We start from the raw sequence: 20,109 nt of genomic DNA, 5'->3' as shown, positions 1-20,109 counted from the left end.
CCCCCCCGCCTCCCCCCCCTCCCCCCCCCCTCCCCCCCCCCCCCCCCCCTCCGCCCCCTCCCTCTTTTGTGCACTCTACCTCTCTTTCTCTAAAATTAAAAAAAAAAAAAAAAATCAAAATTTCTTTGTCTCCTTAGTGCAAAGAGAGAAGAATCTTCCTTTTCTGATTTTTCCTTTTTTTAAAAATTATGACTGTTTATCCTGAGGACTTCCTTATCAAACATACTTTTTAGAAAGGAGAACTACGAGAGAGAGAAAGTTTAGACTATCCATAGAGCGACGTGCCCCAGCCTTCAGGTTTTTGTTTTTGTTTTTGTTTTTTTCTTTAAAGGATGCAGTCTTTCAACCTGTCCTTTCAAAAAAGGAAAATTGCCTGTCTGGTTCATTAATGTAATTTGTAATGTGCTTTATGAGATCACCCACACATTTCTCCCTGGCCAGATAAGAGTGGACTGGACTGGCAGTGGGTGGCAGGGAGACCGCCTGTGGCACTCAGCAAGCACAGGTGGCCACAGGACACTTTCATATTAATCTGGGATTTTCTGTTTTGATCCTTTGGTCTTTTCCTTAATTGTTTTTTCCATTCAGCCTTTTGATAGCAAAGTAGTTTTGTTTTTTTTTTTAATGTTTTTATTTTTTGAGGCAGAGACAGAGCACAACTGGGGGAGGAGCAGAGGGGGGAGGAGGGAGGGAGGGAGGGAGGGAGAGAGAGAGAGGGAGAGAGAGAGAGAGAGAGAGAGAGAGAGAGAGAGAATGAATATGAGAATCCCAAGCAGGCTCCTTGCTGTCAGTACAGAGCCCAACGTGGGGCTTGAACTTACAAAGTGTGAGATCATGACCTGAGCTGATCCGAGCCACCCAGGTGCCCCAGCAACGTAGTATTTTCATACTATGACTTAAGGTTTAGCCCCCTGACCTCTGTAGGATAAAATATTCTGTGATGAATCCTGGCATATGGGCTAGTGCGTCTCTCCAGCTGAAACGTAATGTTTATAAAGCCGAAACAATTGGTAAAGTTATTTGAGTCTTGTGTACTTCTCTCTTTTCTCAAAGAGTAATGAGCCCCACGAGACGATGCCAATTGCTGCCTTTGGACAAAAACAGCGGCCTTCTCGGTTTTTTATGACGCCACCACGGTTACATTATACTCCTCCTCTCCAGTCACCGATTACGGTAAATATTTTTTAAATGGCATCTGTAAGTGATGCCATCATAAATGATTCTTATGCATGTGAGTTGCATTTGTATGAAATACACATCTGTGACGGCACCTTCAGGAGGTGGCTACGTTATCTTAAGTCGTCAGTTAAATGAGTACATAGTTGCTTCAACTCTGTACTTCAACTCTGTATTTTCCTTTTTGTAAGATTTGTAACGTAATATCCATTAAAATAGGAATTACTGTTATCTAAAAATAAAATGCTTTCTTTTGAACCGTCAGTGGTTAAATGATTCCCTTTTGTTCCCATAGGATAATGACCCTTTACTAGGACAGTCACCGTGGAGAAGTAAAATTTCTGGCTCTGACACTGAGACGTTAGGCGGTTTCCCCGTGGAGTTCCTGATCCAAGTGGTAAGAATTGCTCAGAGTAGCTTGGCGTGCTTCTGAAAAAAATTCAGTGTCTTCTGTGTTGTTAAAGCTGAAAATTTGTCAATGACCAAATATTTTTACTTTTTTTTTTTTTAAATCATCGTGTTGTTTTTAAGAACTCTTGTTATTTCCAACAAAGCTTGAAAGTAAAAGTCACAACAGGCAGAAAAAGACTTAGAAGTCTTCTTTGTTGAGCTTTTCTTAGGTTTGGTTCTTACTATTTTGCTGTGTTAGGGCCTCTAACATTACAGCATATGCTCTGTCACATTCTGAATGGTTAACTTAATAACTTGTTAAGTATGAGGGGTTTTTTTGTTGTTGTTTATTTATTTTGAGAGAGAAAGAGTGCAAACGGGGTAGGGGCGGAGAGAGAGGGAGAGGGAGGGAGAGAATCCCAAGCAGCCTCCGTGCTGTCAGCACACAGCCCGACACGGGGCTCGATCCCATGAACCATGAGATTCGTGATCTGAGCCGAAATCAAGAGTTGGACACTTAACTGCCTGAGCCACCCAGGCATCCCAGAAGAAGAGGGGTGCCTGACTCTTGATCTCAGGGTTGTGAGTTACAAGCCCCATGTGGGGCATAGAGATTACTGAAAAATAAAATCTTAAAAAATAATAATAAAAGAAGCGGTTAGGAAACCAAGAGTCCGACGCTTAACCACTGAGCCATCCAGGTGCTCCTGAAGGCTTGTATTTAGTGACCTCAGCGCATCCCGCCGCCGTCAGCTGAGCTGTCCTGACGCATCAGGTTGCTAAGTAGTGATCAGACACTGAGACACGCAAGCCCCACCTGAAGCGAGTGTAGAATCTTCTGTAGAACAAGATTCCCGAAGAGCCTGATTCAGAAGAATGCAATGAGCTGTTTTCTTTGAATATGCCATTAAATAAATGATTTACTTTTAATCATAGTCTAATAATGTTTGATTTGTTTCTTTTCCTTTTTTGAAAAGAAAAACCACTTTGGCTGGGTGGGGGTAGAGTAAAAAAAAAAAAAAAAAATGTCCGTAACATAATTTGTTAAAATATTCAGTGTTCCCACTTGCAAAATTGATGTCATTTTAAGGGAAAATTATGTCATTTATGTGGGTATGTATAGCATTTAGTATTCCTTAATCATATGTTCACAAATAGGACACGTCATTTTTTAAAGAACTTCTTTCTTTTAAATAGTGGAAGTAAAAACAAAGCTAATATGTCCTATTTGGACGTGTGTGTGTGTGTGTGTGTGTGTGTGTGTGTGTGTGAGAGAGAGAGAGAGAGAGAGAGAGAGAGAGAGAGAGACACTGACCAGCAGAGGGAGCCAGAAGCTAAGTACTACTGCACTACTTGTAAAGCATTGATATTTTTAGTAATGCTTCGATGTTTGGTTTCAGTGCTTAATTTTAAAATTCAAAAACTAGGTGTAAACCTCCATTAAGACACTAATTTCATTATTATTTTAAGCTATCTAAAAGGTAAAAGTTCTTTTATGTACTAGTCTTTTGTATTATGTAAGGTTCTATGAAACGCAGGTTGCTCTTGTTAATATTAAGCTTGGAATATATACATATTTAAGTAATCTCTCTGCCCAAAGTGGGGCTTGAACTCATGACCTTGAGATTAAGAGTTGCACCCTCTACTGACTGAGTCAGCCAGACACCTCTGAAGTAGATATATTTTTATCTTCTTCTGTTCTGAATATTTTTTCTTATGACAAAATAAATACTAAAAAATTTTGCAAGTTTTCATAATTCATAGTTTACAATGAATTTTCTTTTCGAGGGAACTTTTTTTAATGTTTTTTTTTTTTTAATGTTTATTTTTGAGAGACAGAGCATGAGTGGGGGAGGGGGAGAGAGAGGGAGACAGAATCCAAAGCAGGTTCCAGGCTCCGAGCCATCAGCACAGAGCCCGAAGTGAGGCTCAAACCCACAGTGAGATCATGACCTGAGCTGAAGTCGGACACTTAACCGACTGAGCCCCCCAGGCGTCCCTCGAGGAAACTTTTTATTTCCTGGGATTAGGGATTTTGAGGAATCTAAAGAGACTGGTCTGCTTTTTCAGAGAAGACTCAGTTTTGAAAAGAATTCAAAGGAAACGTCATGATTTTCTATCAAAAGCAAACACCACAAAACTGAAATAGAAACAAAAAAGGGACCCTTGCCATCTTTTACTGCTTCCAACTCTAAAGAATCACACATAGTTCCATGAAAATCCAGCACCTTGGAGGAGAAGGGAGGCCTGTCCAGAGATCTAAATACAGTCACTAAATACGGTCTGTCCCGTGACAGTCCTGGGGCATGTCTTACCAGCCCCTCTGCCCGGATCAACTTAGAGGCCAATTTCTTAGGGCGTCTTTATTGTTGAAAATGTACAGACTTAAAAGCAGTAGCTTCGTTTACTACGTCTCTGTGTGCCCGTCCACCAGCTGGCTGGTCTGATATCATTGCTGCTCCCACCCTGGTCTCCCTTTTGCATTATTGAGAAGCAGACACTAAACATCATATCCTTTATATGTAAATGTATTAGTTTGTATCTCTAAGAGATAAGGGCTCTTTTTTTCTTTTTTTTATAAAAATTTTTTTTTAACATTTATTTGTTGAGAGACAGACCATGAGCAGGGGAAGGGCAGAAAGAGAGAGGGAGACACAGAATCCGAAGCAGGCTCCAGCTTCTGAGCGGTCGGCACAGAGCCCGACTCGGGGCTGGAACTCACAAGCCACGAGATCATGACCTGAGCCGAAGTCGGACGCTTACCCAACTGAGCCACCCAGGTGCCCTGTTGTTTTCTTTTTTTTAAAGAAACACAACTAAGTTGTGTGAGCTCAGTTGGGTGACCGACCGACTTCGGCTCAAGTCGTGATCTAATGGTTTGTGAGTTCGAGCCCCGTGTCAGGCTCACTGCTGTCAGAGCAGAGTCCACTTTGGATCCCCTGTCCCTCTCTCTCTCTGCCCCCTCCCCCTCTCGCACGCACGCACATGCTCTCTCTCTTTCAAAAATAAACATTAAAAAAATAATAACAATTAAAAGACAGAAAAAGAGGGGCGCCTGGGCTGCTCGGTCAGTGAAGTGTCCGACATCGGCTCAGGCCGTGATCTCACGGTTTGTGGGTTTGAGCCCCGCATCAGACCCTGTGCTGACAGCCTGGAGCCTGCTTGAGATTCTCTCTGCGCTTTGTCCTTGCATGCGCGTGTGTTCTCTCTCTCTCAAAATAAATACACTTTAAGGCCGTCGAATGTTCTTTTTCCCATACGACTTACTTGTTGAAGAAACTACTTTTGTGGGAATTTTTTGTTCTGACAGGAGACCCGCACATTTTCTACGTTCCTTTATGTGACGTGGCTGCGGTGACGATCAGTGCCTCGATGTAACCATTCATTAGCATCGCAGCGTGGCACTGCTCTCGTTCTGTCAGTCCTTCTTTGTTTATTAACTGAAATAGCTTTATAAAGAAAAACTTCCCCTAACCTGTTATCCGGTTACCCGATGATCTGGTTTATATGGTTTGTATAGGAAGACGGGGTAAACACAGGATTCTTTCTCTTTGTCTTCCAGCTTATAAAATAATGAGTTTGGTCACTAGCATTCTCCAGTAATGATTAATGGTTTTACGGCATCGGTTTGAACTCCTAAGTTTCAACCTATTTGTGCTTCCATCCATTGAAGGGGTTGTTCTTATTGGTCCCTGAATTGTCCCATGTTGGGCCAGTGAAAGCTTGTTCAGGCTGACTGCTTAGTCCTTTTGACATGTCCTGGTTACAGTGGATTTTTTTTTTAAATATTTTGCTGCCAGCCAATCAGATTTATAAAATAAAAACGCCTGTGCTACATTTATTTATTTTGCGACGCTAAAATCTGCTAAAATACCATAGTCGAGAAATTGGTAATTTGATGTCTCTTTTACTTAAAGGCCGCTATTTATTCCGAAACATTTCTTTGTCTTTGTCCGTAGACCAAATTATCAAAAATCCTCATGATTAAAAAGGAACATATCAAAAAATTAAGGGAAATGAACACCGAAGCAGAAAAATTGGTAAGGATATTTCTCTTTTTTGTTTGCTTGTCTAATTTTCAAATGGTGGGGACTTCTGTTATCTGAGGATGTACAAATTTTTTACAGACGAAAACCTTGAGATAAATGTTATTGTTAAATCCTCATTTGCTATCTTTATCTCTCGTTGTACTGAACACAGCCGAGCAAATTGTCAGTGCAATGCGGTTCGTTACCCCAGACCTCATTATGCCACTGAGTGTCCAGTTGAACGGGATTAATGGGTTTGCTGGGTTCGTTGACAGTTTGCGTGAAGGTAGGCCCCCTAGCGTTGGCACCTCTGACTAAGGAAGTCGTGTTAACAGTGGTTATGAAAAGTGATCCGGAATGAATAAAATCCAGAAATACATAAATTGGCATATTCAGATTATCTTGACAGTATTTATATCCTATTCTGTTCATCTAATCGGTCCAAAAACGTGAGAGTCCCCATTTTATTCATAGGAGAGAATTATCAGAGTTTCTTTAAAAATGTAAAAACTTCGCTAGGAAAGTGTTTGAGGTATACTGGAAGTCATAACTTGCTTATGGATGTATAGGGTGGCAAATAGATTTCATCCCAAGTGCTGTCTCCACGTGGTTGCACATGGTCTTGTGGGAATTTGGACGTAACGGCGGGCTCGTGACCGGCCTGGGCGAGCACTGTAGCTAGTTACCCGCCTCTGCAGGAGAGGGAGTCAGCGTTCCCCATCCGTCTCTAGTGTGTGCGGGCAAACGCATGGACAAGCGATACCCGAGTGAGAGGGGAACAGTCTTCGTTTAGGATGATGGGATTTTTTTAGCTGAACTTGACTTTGAATTTTCTAAGTTGAACCTCCGTTTTGTGGAATTGGAAACTGAAGACCGAAGACATCAAGGGATTTCAGTCTAAGATCATCTGCTGCTTGATAGTACAAATACCCAAACGGGCTTCTGGGTCCCAGCTTAACTCACTTAGGTGCAATATGACATTAGTATCGACAGAGACAGGGCTTATCAAAGAGAGCAGAAAATTAACCGTGACATTTTGCCGTGACACGTCCTAAACGTAAAAATATGTGCACCTGCTTCTTTCCTGCTGGACTCTTAATTCTTAGTCTTGGTTTCCAGCAGCTCTACCCCTGCCCTTTTCGCTACGCTCCCCCACTGCACCTCCTCAGATCACTTCGTCATCTCTTCCGTCTTTATGCACAATCAAGTCACTTCACTTCCGTGTCACCAGCTAGGACTTTCCCTGCATCTGCGCTCCACACCTTGAACTAACTACTGGGCTCGCCTTAGCCTGCTTAGCGCTCCCTACTTCGAATGGAGGCCCGATTGGATGTTGGCTTGCTTCTTGGCATGAGAGAACTTTTTAGAAGTCTAGATGGCTTGATATGTTTTATCGTTAGTTTTGTTTGATTTATGATTAAAAACAGTTCCCATTATAAAAATCCAATTATTGTAAGACTGATGACAAAAACCGTGGTTCTTTTATTTAAAAATTTTTTTTAATGTTTATTTTTGAGATACAAAGAAACAGAGCATGAGAAGGGACAGGGCAGAGAGAGAGGGAGACACAGAATCCGAAGCAGGCTCCAGGCTCTGAGCTGTCAGCACAGAGCCCAACTTGGGGCTCAAACTCACAAACTGTGAGATCATATCCTGAGCCGAAGTTGGACACTTAACCAACTGAGCCACCCAAGTGCTCCAAGATTTTATTGTTTTACTCCCCCCACCTAAGATTTTATTGTTTTAAATGATCTCTCCACCCAATGTGGGGTTTGAACATACAACCCCAAGATCAAGAGTTGAATACTCTACCGATGGAGCCAGCCAGGTGCCCCAAATCAGTAGTTATATTTAACATTAATAAAGTTCAAGCCCTGCATCAGGCTCACTGCTGTCAGCGTGGAGCCCACTTCGGGCTCTTTTGAATAAAAGGCAAAGATTGCCAAACTGGATGAAAAATAAAACCCCAACTCTATGATGAACACAAGAGACACATTTAATATTAAAGGATCCTGAAAATATGAAGTTTTAAATGTATGAAAAGATATACAGGGCAAAGTTTTAAAATAACAGAAGGTCTGACGGCTATATTAATATCTGACAGTAAAATTCAGGGCAACAGATATTGGATATAAAGAAGTTTGCTTCTTAATGATGAAAAGTTATAATTTCAAGATAATAATTTGAAATTTATATGTACCTGATGATGACTTCCAAATACATAAAGCAAAAATTGACAAAATTCAAAGGAAAAGATAATCCCACTCTATAGAAGGACAGTTTCCATAGCCCTCTTAGTAACTAATAAAACAAGTAGTCAAAAAATCTATTCAGGAGGGGTTCCTGGCTGACTCAGTTGATAGCCCACGTGACTCTTGATCTTGGGTTGTGAGTTCAGGCCCCACGTTGGGCATAGAGCTTACCCTGCATCGGGCTCTCTGCTGTCAGCTTTAAAAGATATCTAATAAGGATATAGATTTTAACAACACAGTTAACAAACTCGATCATGCTGGCATGTATAGAATATTATACCTACCAGCTATAGGGTACCTATTATTTTCAAGTTCACATAGAATATTTACAAAATTTCGGGACTTCTGGGTGGCTCAGTCGGTTAAGCATCCACCTTCGGCTCAGGTCACAGTTCTTTGTGTTCAAGCCCCACGTCGGGCTCTTTGCTGACAGCTCAGAGCCTGGAACCTGCTTCTGAATCTGTGTCTCCCTCTCTCTCTCTCTGCACTTCCTCTCCTTGTGCTCTGTCTGTCTCTCTCAAAAATAAACATTAAAAAACTTTTAAAAAATCATTAAAACTAAATTCTCTTTCTACTTGCCCAAGTCACTTTATATTTCCATGCCTTCCCTGAACTTTCCCACCATTTAAAGTGAAAAAGTCTTGGGACACCTGGGTGGCTCAGTCAGTCTGACCTCGGTTCAGGTTATGATCTCATAGTTAGTGGGTTCGAGCCCCGCGTCGAGCTTCACTCTGCCAGTGAGGAGCCTGCTTGGGATTCTGTCTCTCACCCTTTCTCTTTGCCCCTCTCCCACTCTCACTCTCCTGCTCTCAAAATAAATAAATAAACTTTTTTTTATTTTATTTATTTATTTATTTTAAAGTTTATTTATTTTTGACAGAGAGAGAGGCAGAGAATGAGCAGGAGAGAGGCAGAGAGAGGTGGAGACACAGACTCAGAAGCAGGCTCCAGGCTCCGAGCTGTCAGCACAGAGCCCGACGCGGGGCTCGAACTCACAAACCGCGAGATCATGACCTGAGCTGAAGTCAGATGCTCAACCGACTGAGCCACCCAGGCGCCCCAATAAACTTTTTTTAAAAAGTTATTGAAAAAAAGCCCAGAAGCTCGAATTGTTACCAAGAGGGAGATGGGAAAGGAAAGAGGCCTCGGTTCTTTTCTCTGCCACAATGAAGAATTGGAGGACAGCAGAGCGCAGGTAGAGCAGACAAGGTTTTATGAAAGTCCGTTCGTGGGGAGGAGAGCGCCAGTCCGCAGAGCCCACAGCCTGACAGGCCCTGATAATGTGATAATCAGCCGACTCCTCCTGTCCTTTCCCGGGATGTACTCGAGGGGCACCTGGGTGGCTCAGGTTAAGCATCCGACTTCAGCTCAAGTCGTGATCTCACGGTTCGGGAGTCCGAGCCCCTCATCGGGCCTACTGCTGTGAGCGTGGAGCCCACTTCGGATCCTCTGTCCCGCTCTTTCTGCCCGTCGCCTGCTTGCGCTCTCTCAAAAATAAATTCAAAAAACAAAACCAAACCCAAGATGTAGGGGAAATGCCTGCATGGAGTAGGAAACCGCATCATTTCTATTCCAGAGGCGCAGGTCAGGTAAGGACAAGCGCTGCTCTCTGCACAAGGGCAAGAAGCTTAACAGACAGCTCTTCCTCTGCTGGGATGTTGTAACCGCACACCGACTCCTAGGTGGCTGCACTGGGGTGCTCCCTGGGCGGCCCTCGGCTGGGGCTCCCTGTCAGGGACGTCTAAGGCCCGCCCTCCCGTCGCCCGTGCCTAGCTTCCTGCCTCACAGAATGAACTACATATCCAGAGGCCCCTCCATTACGTTTCCAAGAAAATTTAATATGGATACGATATTAACGACATACCAGAATTGACAAAATGGCAAAACTCCTTAAACGTTAAAACATTCCTTGAAGGGGTATCTGGGTGGCCCAGTTGGTTTAGTGTCCGACTTCAGCTCAGGTCATGATCTCACAGTCTGTGGGTTCACGCCCCATGTCTGGGCTCTCTACTGTCAGTACGGAGCCTGCTTCGGATCCTCTGTCACCCTCTCTCTGCCCCTCCCCTGTTCTTGTCCTTGCTCACTCGCTCTCTCAAAAAAAAAAATTAAAAAAAGAAATTAAAAAAAAGAACATTACTCAAACACCTAGGAAGTCTGATGATGTCCAAAGAAAATATGGCACTTCCATGGGCATAAAAAGATGAAGCAGACAGTGACTGATTTTAGGGGATCTCCAAGTGGTAACAGATCGACGGTCTACTCACATTAATATCTTGATTGAGTCTCACAATGCAAAACTCTCAAAACATTTAGTAAAATCATTCCAACTGGTAAACATAACCTGGGCATTGGTAATAATATGTTTCAAACACACTCACTCGGGATTCCCGGCTGGCCCAGTCTGTGGAGGGTTCGGCTCTTGATCTCAGAGTCGTGAGTTTGAGCCCCACGTTGGGCATAGAGATTACTTAAAATTAAAATCTTCAAAAATAAATAAAACGTATTCACTCATTATGTTAATGTTACAAAAGCACTAGCATTTAAACATAAACCTGGCATTCAGGTTCATGGGATAAGATCAAGGCACGACGTATCAGATTACTGTAGAATGATACGTTTCCCAAGGAAGGAAAAGCCTAAATCACGTGTTTACTTAGAGAATCGAACCTTAAATTGTTTAGGGGCGCTTGGGTGGCTCTGTCAGTTAAGCATCCGACTTCGGCTCAGGTCATGATCTTGCAATTCATGGGTTCGAGACCCATGTTGGGCTCTGTGCTGACAGCTCAGAGCCTGGAGCCTGTTTTGGATTCTGTGTCTCCGTCTCTCTCTGCTCCTCCCCCGCTCGTGCTCTGTCGCTCAAAAATAAACATTTAAAAAAAAATTTTTTATAAAGAAAAACTTAAATGAATGCTATTGCAAATTGTGTTGATTTTTGGAGAGATGCAAACTATAAATAGTATCAGAAGTATGTTCGGGAGTGTTTTTGATACCCGTCTTTGTCACAGACAGATGGATTTATGCGCAAAGTACCTCCTTTGTGGGGTGCCTGGGTGGCTCAGTCAGTTAAGCTTCCAGCTTTGGCTCAGGTCATGATCTCATGGGTCTTGAGTTCAAGCCCCGCATCGGGCTCGCTGTCATCAGCACAGAGACCGCTTCAGATCCTCTGTCCCCCCCCCCCCCTTGCCACTCCCCCACGTGCATGCTCTTTCTCTGTGAATCTCAAAAAGCAGTAAATAAAACAGAAGAGCTGTTCTTTAAACGAAAGGGAATGTAGCAATTTTTCCAGAATTATGAATTACAGATTTTCTGAGTATACGTTCCATTTATGCCATGTAGCTTTTTTCTTTATTTTTCTCTAAAGCTTCAAGTTAACAACGTTAAACTAACTGAACATTTGCCAACCCCTCCTGTTTTTAGCACCAGCGACGGGTAATTTTATCTTCCCTATCCCCACCCATCCTCCACCTGAACAAATAGTTAATTTCATTAATTTAATTTGGAAGTTGAAAGCTAACTTAAGTTTTATTTTTACCAAAATATCCCGAGTAGCTTGCTGTTTCTCACCTCAAAGGACTGGACGTACTATTTTGTTCAAAGTATATTTTCTTGTGGAATTTACAAGGAAAATAGAATATTGGTCTGACAAAGTCTCCTTTGATGGTGGAAAGCTTAATCTTTTATCTCAGACTTTACTCAGCAAAAATATGAACTCAGAAGTTCAGACTTTCTATTTGTAAAGTGATTGAGATTATTATTTTTTATTACTTTATTTTTGTTACTTTTGTTTATTTTAGATTATAATAAAATATTTAGTCCCTTTTATTTTTTAATGTTTTATTATTTATTGTTGAGAGGGAGGAGAGATAGAGATGGACAGAGAGAGGATCCCCAGCAGGCTCCATGCTGTTAGCACAGAGCCTAATGTGGGGTTTGAACTCACAAACAGTGAGGTCGTGGCTTGAGGTGAAATCAAGAATCCAACACTTAACTGACTGAGCCACCCAGGCGCCCCAAAATATTTAGTCACTTTCATAATCCAACAAGGACAAATTTCTCAATCCTATACCTTGCTCAAATTATGTAGTATATTAACTCGGGGAAAATTTGAGGTTGTTCATTTCAATATGCCTTTTCTATTTTGGGTTCTTTGAATATCTTAAAAATATACAGAGCATTCACAAGCTAATAGCGCACATGGAATTTATTAAAATAGGTTTGAATTGCTTCAGCATATATAAAAGTGGATGTTGAACCGACAGTCCCACTTTGAAAAGATGCCTTACCCTACATGAGTAAAGATGCGTAATAATCCAAGGAGGTCCGGGAAAAGGCGTCTGTCCCCGAGAATTCTGTCGGAACCGTAGTTAAAACCTTGTGTCAGTGGTTCGCCGAGTGATACGCCCTCCATGCTGCTTCCCGCTCTCTTTTCCACCAACTTTGGAAGTTGGTTTTCCTGCCCAGAATATGTTGTCGGAACTGTCTTGCCACGCTTTAGTCCTCTTCATTTGGGGGGTTGGGGACCTCTGCAGAAATCTGCTTCCCAGTTAACCAGCCTTCAAAGTATAATCCATTTTGCACGTCACACCCAACCTGCGTGTGGCAGCCTGACTGATTGATTCTGGGAGCCGTTGGTAGAAAACCATGTCTGATTACAGTAAATATTTAAAAGGTCAGGTTTTTTTGTTTGTTTGTTTGTTTTAATGCAGCTTTACTGATACCTTGCACACACCCATTTACAGGAAGTGGACAACTGGTTTTCAGTTCATAGTTCAGTTCGTGGCTTGTGCAGACATTCTCACAGTCCGTTTCAGAATATCTTCATCACTCCCGAAAGAAACCCCACTTATTTTTTAGCAGTAACTCCTCATTTCCCCTCAAAAGCCGCACCCCCCGTACCTCGGCAACCGCTAATCTGATTTCCGTCCACCCGTTCTGGACGTTGACCGTGAACGAATCATGCGACGTGTGGTCTTTGGGGACGGGATTCTTTGCTGTGGCCCCATGTTGTGCAGGCCCATCCGCCTGGTTTGTGCGTTACCGGTACTTCTTTTGTTGACAAATAACATTCCGTTGTGTGGACTCAGCCCGTCTTCCTTATCTGTTCCTCGGTCGCTGCCACTCTCGGGCTGTTACGAGTAAGGCTGCCTGAAGCTTGTGTATAAGGTTTCACATAGACGTGTGTTGTCGTTTCCGTTGGGTCTTTGCCTAGAAGTGGAGTCGCTGAGCCACGCGGTAGCTCATTTAAGCTTTTGAGGAAGTGCCAGGCTACTTTTCAAAAAGAAGACCGATTGCGACGCAGTTTTCCTTTTGTCTGTCCGGAAAGCGGACAAGGTTGTAACAGTGTATGTTATCAACCTTTAAATTACAGAGTCGCCTTAGATGTTTGTTAAAAGACTAGCAGGTCCGACTCTTGAAGATGATCATTTATTCAGAAAAAAATTTTAGTGTAATTCACCACATTAAGAGAGAAAAGAGAATCCCTAAGAGCATCTCGATAGATGCAGAAAAGCTGTCTTACAAAATTAAACATCCCTCCCTGGGAGAAAAATAAATACTGTTATCAAACTGGGAATAGAAAGGATATCCCCAAATCTAACGGAGTATTTACCAAAACAACTTAAAGCAGATACTTACTTCACTTACTAGTGAAGTGTTAAAAACTTTCTCTTTGGGGAGAAAAAAAAACTTTGGTGTCTGGCTGGCTCAGTCTGTAGAGCACGTGACTCTTGATCTTGAGGTTATGAGTTCAAGCTCCACATGGGGCATAGAGACTACTTAAAAAAATAAACAAACAAAAAACCTTTCTCTTTAAAACTGGTAAGGGGGTAGGTGGGGGGTGCCTGGGTGGCTCAGTTGGTTAAGCTTCCGACTTTGGCTCAGGTCATGATCTTGTGGTCTGTGGGTTCGAGCCCTGCATCAGGCTCTGTGCTGACAGCTCAGAGCCTGGAGCCTGCTTCGGATTCTGTGTCTCCCTCTCTCTCTCTCTGCCCCTCCCCTGCTCTCTCTCTCTCTCTCTCTCTCTCTCTCAAAAATAAATAAACATTAAAAAAAAAAAGATACAACTACAGGAAAATAAAAGGCAAGCCACAGAATGGAAAGAAATACTTACAGCACATATAATTGACCAAAAGCTTGCATCCAGAATATATGAAGAACTATAAGTCAATAAAAAAAAAAAAGACAGAAATAGAAAACAGGAAAGAGAATTGAATAGAGAATATTCAAACGTACAAAAGGTATTTGAAAAGGTAATAGAGAAAATGCAGATTAATACCACAAAGACGACTCACAACCTCTAAAGTGGCTAATATTCAAACACTTAAAATACCAAAGATCGGAAAATACGTGAAGCAACTAGAACTTTCTTATTCCATCACTTTGGGAAACTCTTCGGCTCTGTTTACTAAAACCAAACCTAGCAGCGCTATTATCAGCCAAGAACTAGAAGCATCCCTTTTGCCCAGCACCAGATGGAACGAGTCGAACGGCTGAATGCCTCCTATTTCTACAAAGGAATACTGTGCCGCGGCGAACGAACTAACTAGGGAGATACACAACCCGTGGATAAATCCCACAGTGTTGATGGAAAGAAGCTGGGAACAAAAGTATGTACTGTGTAACTGTGTTTTCTATAAAGTTCAGAAGTCAAACTGTGATGTTTGCTGTCAAGGTTAGGTTGCTTTGGAGAGAAAAGAGAAGGGATTGTAAGGTGACGTGGGTCAGGGGCTTCTGGGGTGTTAGTGGTTTCTGTGGCTGATCTGGGTGGGTTTTTCCCATTACTTCCCCAACTTTGTTGAGGTATAATTAGCATACAGTGAGCTGTACCTGTTTAAAAAATGTGTGTTTGATCAGATATATGTGTGTGCATATACACACATACCCATGAAACCATCGCCACAGAGGGGATTACAACTCCCCTCCCAACAGATTTCCCCAAGTCCTTTGTGATCTATCCCTCCCGCTACCCCAGGCTCCAGGCAACCACCGGTCTGCCTTCTGTTACACAGATTAGGTTGCATTTTCTAGAATTGTACGTAAACGGAATCATTCAGTATATGTGCTTTTCTTTCTTTCTTTTTTTTTTTTTTTTTTGCCTGGCATCTTTCATTGGGTGTAATGATCTTGATTCATCCACCTGGTTGTGTGTTCCATAGTTTGTGCAACATTCCGTAATTCTTTTTATTGCTAAGTAGGATCTCACTGTGTAGATACAGCACAATTGTTTCTCCATTTGCCTGTTGAGGGGTGTCTGGATAGTTTACATTTTCTAGCTATTACAAATTAAATTGAACCTTCTCGCGAACTGTGAGATCGAGCCCCCCAGCTATCAGCACAGAGCCTGCTTGGGAGTCTCCCTCTCTGCCCCTCCCCCACTCTCATATATTCATTCCCTCTCTCTCTCTCTCTCTCTCTCTTTCTCTCTCTCTCTCTCAAAGTAAAATAAACTTGAAAAGAAATGCTGAGTTTTATATAGCATGAAGTTGTAGCTGAAAGGTCTCATTCTGGCAGTCAGGGAGCCCTCAGCCTGACGTACAATCTAACAGTTGATACATCCCGTTACATACACAGACTTGCAAATGTATTTTCTGTTCCAAAAAGAATTTTAAATATTTTCAATAGACCGTTAAGAAGAAAAAGTTGAACTCTCCCACAGTGTGCGATTGAAAAATAGAGGTGCAGGGGCGCCTGGCTGGCTCAGTCGGTGGATCACATGACTCTTGACTCTTGAGTTCAGGCCCCATGTTAGGCGTAGAGATTATGTAGAAATGAAATAAATATTTAAAAAAGAAAAACAGAGATGGAAAACACGAGAGAAAAATTAAGAGACGGCCAACCAGAAGGCCTGTGGAACATCAGAAGAGCACAGAGAACATGGCGGGTAGTGAGCTATCCACACAGGGACAGAAGAAGACTTCCCACCGTGGGAGAGGAAGACAGCCAACTCATTATGAGTTTTGGTTTTTTTTAAGTTTATTTACTTTGAGAGAGACTGAGAGTGTACAAGCAGTGGAGGAACAGAGAGAGAGGGAGAGAATGAATCCCACGCTGTCAGCGTAGAGCCCGACACGGGGCTCGATCCGACGAAACCAGGAGATCATGACCCGAGCTGAAAACAAGAGTCAGATGCCCACTCGACTGAGCCCGCCAGGCGCCCCTCGTCGTGAGGTCTTCACGTTGACTCTGTGGCTTTCCTCCCGTAGCCGCAGTTGTTGGCTCAAAGATTCCGCATCTTCTGTGTGGTAACTGTTTCGATATTTGGAGGCAGCTTACACCTCTTCTGTCTTCCCGGTCCTTTGCAGACTGAAGAGTCTCCCGTCAGATTTGTAAACACTTCACGTAAACGTTGGCAAATGTGTGCAGAAGTAGGCGGACCGCTCTACACCGTAGGTGGGGGCGTAAGTTCCAGTTCTGGGGCGTCATCGCGGAGGACAGTCAGGTGCACAGAGATGCGCATACAAGAGTGTTCTCCGAAGGATAGCTCGTAAGAGCAACAAAAGAAGAAAATGTAAATGCCCGTCTGAAGCCATCTGTCAGATGAATCCTGACACGGTTTCCCTACCCGAACACTGTGTAATTCCTAAAAGGAGCGAGTTAGATCTGCCTATATCCACATGGAAAGCTCTCCAAGACGCATTACACTGGACAGACTGTAGGACAATATTCCATTTTTATCGGATTCCATTTTTGTAAAAAAGCTGTGCGTATGTGTGTACGAAACGCCTCGAAAAAGTGACTGGAAAGCCACACGCCAAATTTGACGGGGTCCACCACGGAGGGCAGCGAGGGGTGGGTGGGCACAGATAAGTAACAGGGTCTTTCTTGTTACGTTCTATTTTTGTATTGTTCTGTTCTGTCCCAATGAGATGTATTGATGAGCTACTTGTGTAATAAATATTTGCCAGTTTATTTTAAAAGATCCTTTTCCCGGGGCACCTGGGTGGCTCAGTCAGTTAAGCGTCTGACTTTGGCTCAGGCCACGATCTCCTGGTTCGCGAGTTTGAACCCTGCGTCAGGCTCTCCACTGTCAGGGCAGAGCCCACTTTAGACCCTCTGTCCCACTCTCTCTCCCCCCCCCCCCCCCCCTTGCACACGCTCTCTCAAAAATAAGTAAAATGAAAAGATAATAAATAAATAAAAGATCCCTTTCCCTTGAGCCTTTTTTTATACAATATGATTTTGGATCCTTTCACAATTCTGCTTCCTCTCCTCTGATTATTCCCGTTTGCCTTATGATGTGGGGCCCAGACAGGCTATAATATTCCAGATTAAGTCACACTGGTACCATATGCTTGCTGTGCAGGTTGACAGTAGCCTTATCACAGGAGCGGCTTATGTAAATTTATGGCCAAAACTCCCACACCCTTACACACGAACTGCTCTGTCTGCTATCTTATCCCCTAAAACATTCTGCGTCTCTAGACGGTTGCCTTGGGCCTCAGCTCATAAGCCACACAAGAAAATCATTCATTACTTTGTTACCAGACCTTGTTTTTGACCAAAAGTTGCATTAGGTATTATTTTATATAGTTCAACTTAATATCTGACTCTATGCCTCACTTTATTCATGTAGACCTAACTCAATGTCAAATTTGTGCTTAAAAAAATGTGCATTGTAGGAGGCACCTGGGTGGCTCAGTTGGTTAGACGTCCAACTTGGGCTCAGGTCATGATCTCTCAGTTCGTGGGTTCGAGCCCCGCATCCGGCTCTGTGCTGGCAGTTTGGAGCCTGGAGCCTGCTTGGGATTCTGTGTCTCCCTCTCTTTCTGCCCCTCCCCAGCTTGCACTCTCTCTCTCTCTCTCAAAACTCAATAAACATTTTAAAAAATTTTTTTTAATTTGAATTGTATGTGTAAAAGCTGAGTAAATGTATTCTATTTAAAAAATTACCACTCTTCTTGAATTTGATGTTTTTTCTTCTTTTTGTTTTTGTACATCTAAGCACATAGAGTGTATATATTATTGAGCATTTGGGGGTGGGTATATTTTAAAATAACTGTTATACTGCATCGTATTCCGCTCTCACTCCATAATACCAGGGAACGTGGGCTGTCCTCTCCAATGCCAGCTATTGTAGGATTCTGACATCGATTCTTACATCGTTTAGTCTTTGTGGCTGAAACACAAATAGCTCATTGACTTCAGCTCAGGTCACGACCTAGCGGTTTGTGAATTTGAGCCCCGCGTCGGGCTCTGGGCTGGCAGCTCATGGCCTGGAGCCTGCTCGGGGCCTGGAGCCTGCTTCGGATTCTGTGTCTCCCTCTCTCTCGGCCCCTCCCCTGCTCATGCTCTGTCTCTGTCTCAAAAATAAATAAAACATTAAAAAAAAATTTTTTTTTTAATTTTTTAAAGTAGGCTCCTGTCCAACGTGGAGCTTGAACTCATGACCCTGAGACAAGAGTCACACGCTCTGTGGGCTGAGCCAGCCAGCCACTCCTGTGTACATTTTGGTGTATGTATGTAAAGTCCTCGTATGTCTGTATCTAAATGGCTCGTGAATACACTGAACACCGAAGTTGAGGATCAAGGCCTTTGACATCCTGCAGTGAATTCTGTGCAAGAAGATACAGAGCCTTTAATAATTCTGATATAGATTAACTAGCTCTGAGTCTGCCAGAATACACTCTTCCGCTCAAGAAGAGACCGGGTCAGGTGCTTGGCGAAACCCCACACCGTGTCCTCGGTCACCCCCAGTCCGCCCCGACAAGGAGATGCAGTTAAATTTACCGCGGCCCGTTGACCCTTGTATTCTGTTAAGTGCGGGCTCTGGGGGTCGTCCACTGCGCCTAACTGCACAAAACCTGAAGCCGAGGAAGGCGACGCGGCTCAGGAGGCACCAGGGGTAAACTGAGTCGGAGGTCCTGCCGAGGCCTCGAAGCTCGCCTCCATAGTGCTCCCTTCCCTGCTCTCCCTGCAACATTCTCCCCCCGCCGCACAGGTCCTCCCGGGGGGGGGGGGGGGGGGGGGGCGGGGGGGGTTCACCCCCACCCCCGCAGTCGCCTTCGGGCCCCGCATGCTTGCCGCCTACTGGCTGTGCACACGGGGGGCACAGATCCCTCCCTCTGCGGGATGCGGCTAAGCACGGTGCCCTGCTCGGGGGGCGGGGGGCGGGGGGCGGGGTTGTTGTGAGGATCCAGGGAGACCCCGTTGGACACCTAGGGTAGCGTCCGGCGCGTCGTCATGGTCACTACGCACACGTCACCCGCACGTTACTCGCGTGGGCCTCCTTCCGCCTCGGGGCTCTCATCGGTAACGTGGAGGGGTCGCGCAGCTGGCCTCTGCGGTTTCTGTCTCCCAGACCATTGTAGTTCTGCGATCTGGGCCTCGTGGGCGGCCTGGGCCTGCTTCCCGCCTTCCCTGTGCTTCCGGGACGGGACGCGAGGTCCGCCCTCCGGGAAGTCCTGGAGGAGACGCGGCTGCCTCGGCCTGGCCGGAGGGGCCCGTCGAAGCACCTGCGGCCGGTCCAGCGGGCGGGGGGGGACAGAGCAAAGCCCACGGCGGCTCACGCTTCCGGGTGGGGGGCAAACACGGACGAGGGCACGGCGATTGCACCTGCCGCTCCGAGCATTTTCTGTGTGCGAGGCGGTGCGCGGGCACGCGCTTTCCCGTCATCGCCGCGTCCTCCCGTTAGGTAAGTATTCGTATGGTCCCCGTTTGGCACTCGAGGAAAACAGCACAGAGAGGTTAAGGAGCATGCCTGAGGCCGCACAGCGAGCAGGTGACAGTTGCGATTTGAACCTCTGTGGTGTGATTCCGGCTCCCGTGCTCTTAACCGGTGTGCTACATTCAGTTGATTCCAGATGGAGAAGAATGGAGTCCCCGTAACCAGAATACTTCAAATGAGTATATGTGGGTTTTGTTTTGTTTTGTTTTGTTTTGTTTTTACCAACTTTTTTATTTTGAAAAGTGGCAAACTTAGGAGAAAATTGGAAGACTAATGAAATGAACAGGTATACAGATTCAACAATTCTGCTTCATATAACTTATTCTCTGTCTTGGGGCACCTGGGTGGCTCAGAAGGTTCAGCATCCAACTCTTGATTTCGGCTCAGGGCATGATCTCTCAGTTTGTGAGTTCGAGCCCTGCACCAGGCTCTGTGGTGATAAAATAAACTTAAAACAACAACAACAACAACAACAAAAACCTGTCTCTGTCTGTAAGATCTCCTTTAAAAAAAAAAAAAAAAAAGGTAAAATCTTGTCATTTGCAACAATGTGGATGCAACTGGAATGTATTATGCTAAGCAAAATAAGTCAGGCAGAGAA

At 44.1% G+C, this 20,109-nt stretch overlaps 1 protein-coding gene across 7 annotated transcripts in view; it reads left to right on the top strand.

Annotated features, from left to right (window-relative positions):
* The window catches only part of LIN9 (lin-9 DREAM MuvB core complex component), a 61,405-nt gene that overhangs the window by 33,973 nt on the left and 7,323 nt on the right, over positions 1-20,109 (top strand). For 5 of the 7 annotated variants that reach the window (XM_049635095.1, XM_049635089.1, XM_049635093.1 and 2 more), the window contains 3 exons: positions 1,054-1,173; positions 1,472-1,573; positions 5,526-5,606. In XM_049635095.1, coding sequence (XP_049491052.1) covers positions 1,054-1,173; positions 1,472-1,573; positions 5,526-5,606 — 303 coding nt within the window. Of the gene's footprint in view, positions 1-1,053; positions 1,174-1,471; positions 1,574-5,525; positions 5,607-5,766; positions 6,495-16,146; positions 16,754-20,109 lie in introns of those variants that run through there. The other 2 variants (XM_049635094.1, XM_049635096.1) reach the window with 2 other exon arrangements.

Source organism: Panthera uncia, chromosome F1 (assembly GCF_023721935.1).
Source record: "Panthera uncia isolate 11264 chromosome F1, Puncia_PCG_1.0, whole genome shotgun sequence".
In the NCBI taxonomy this organism is placed as follows: Eukaryota; Metazoa; Chordata; class Mammalia; order Carnivora; family Felidae; genus Panthera; species Panthera uncia.
Note: the sequence above shows the minus strand (reverse complement) of the source record. Positions and strands in the feature narration are given on the sequence as shown.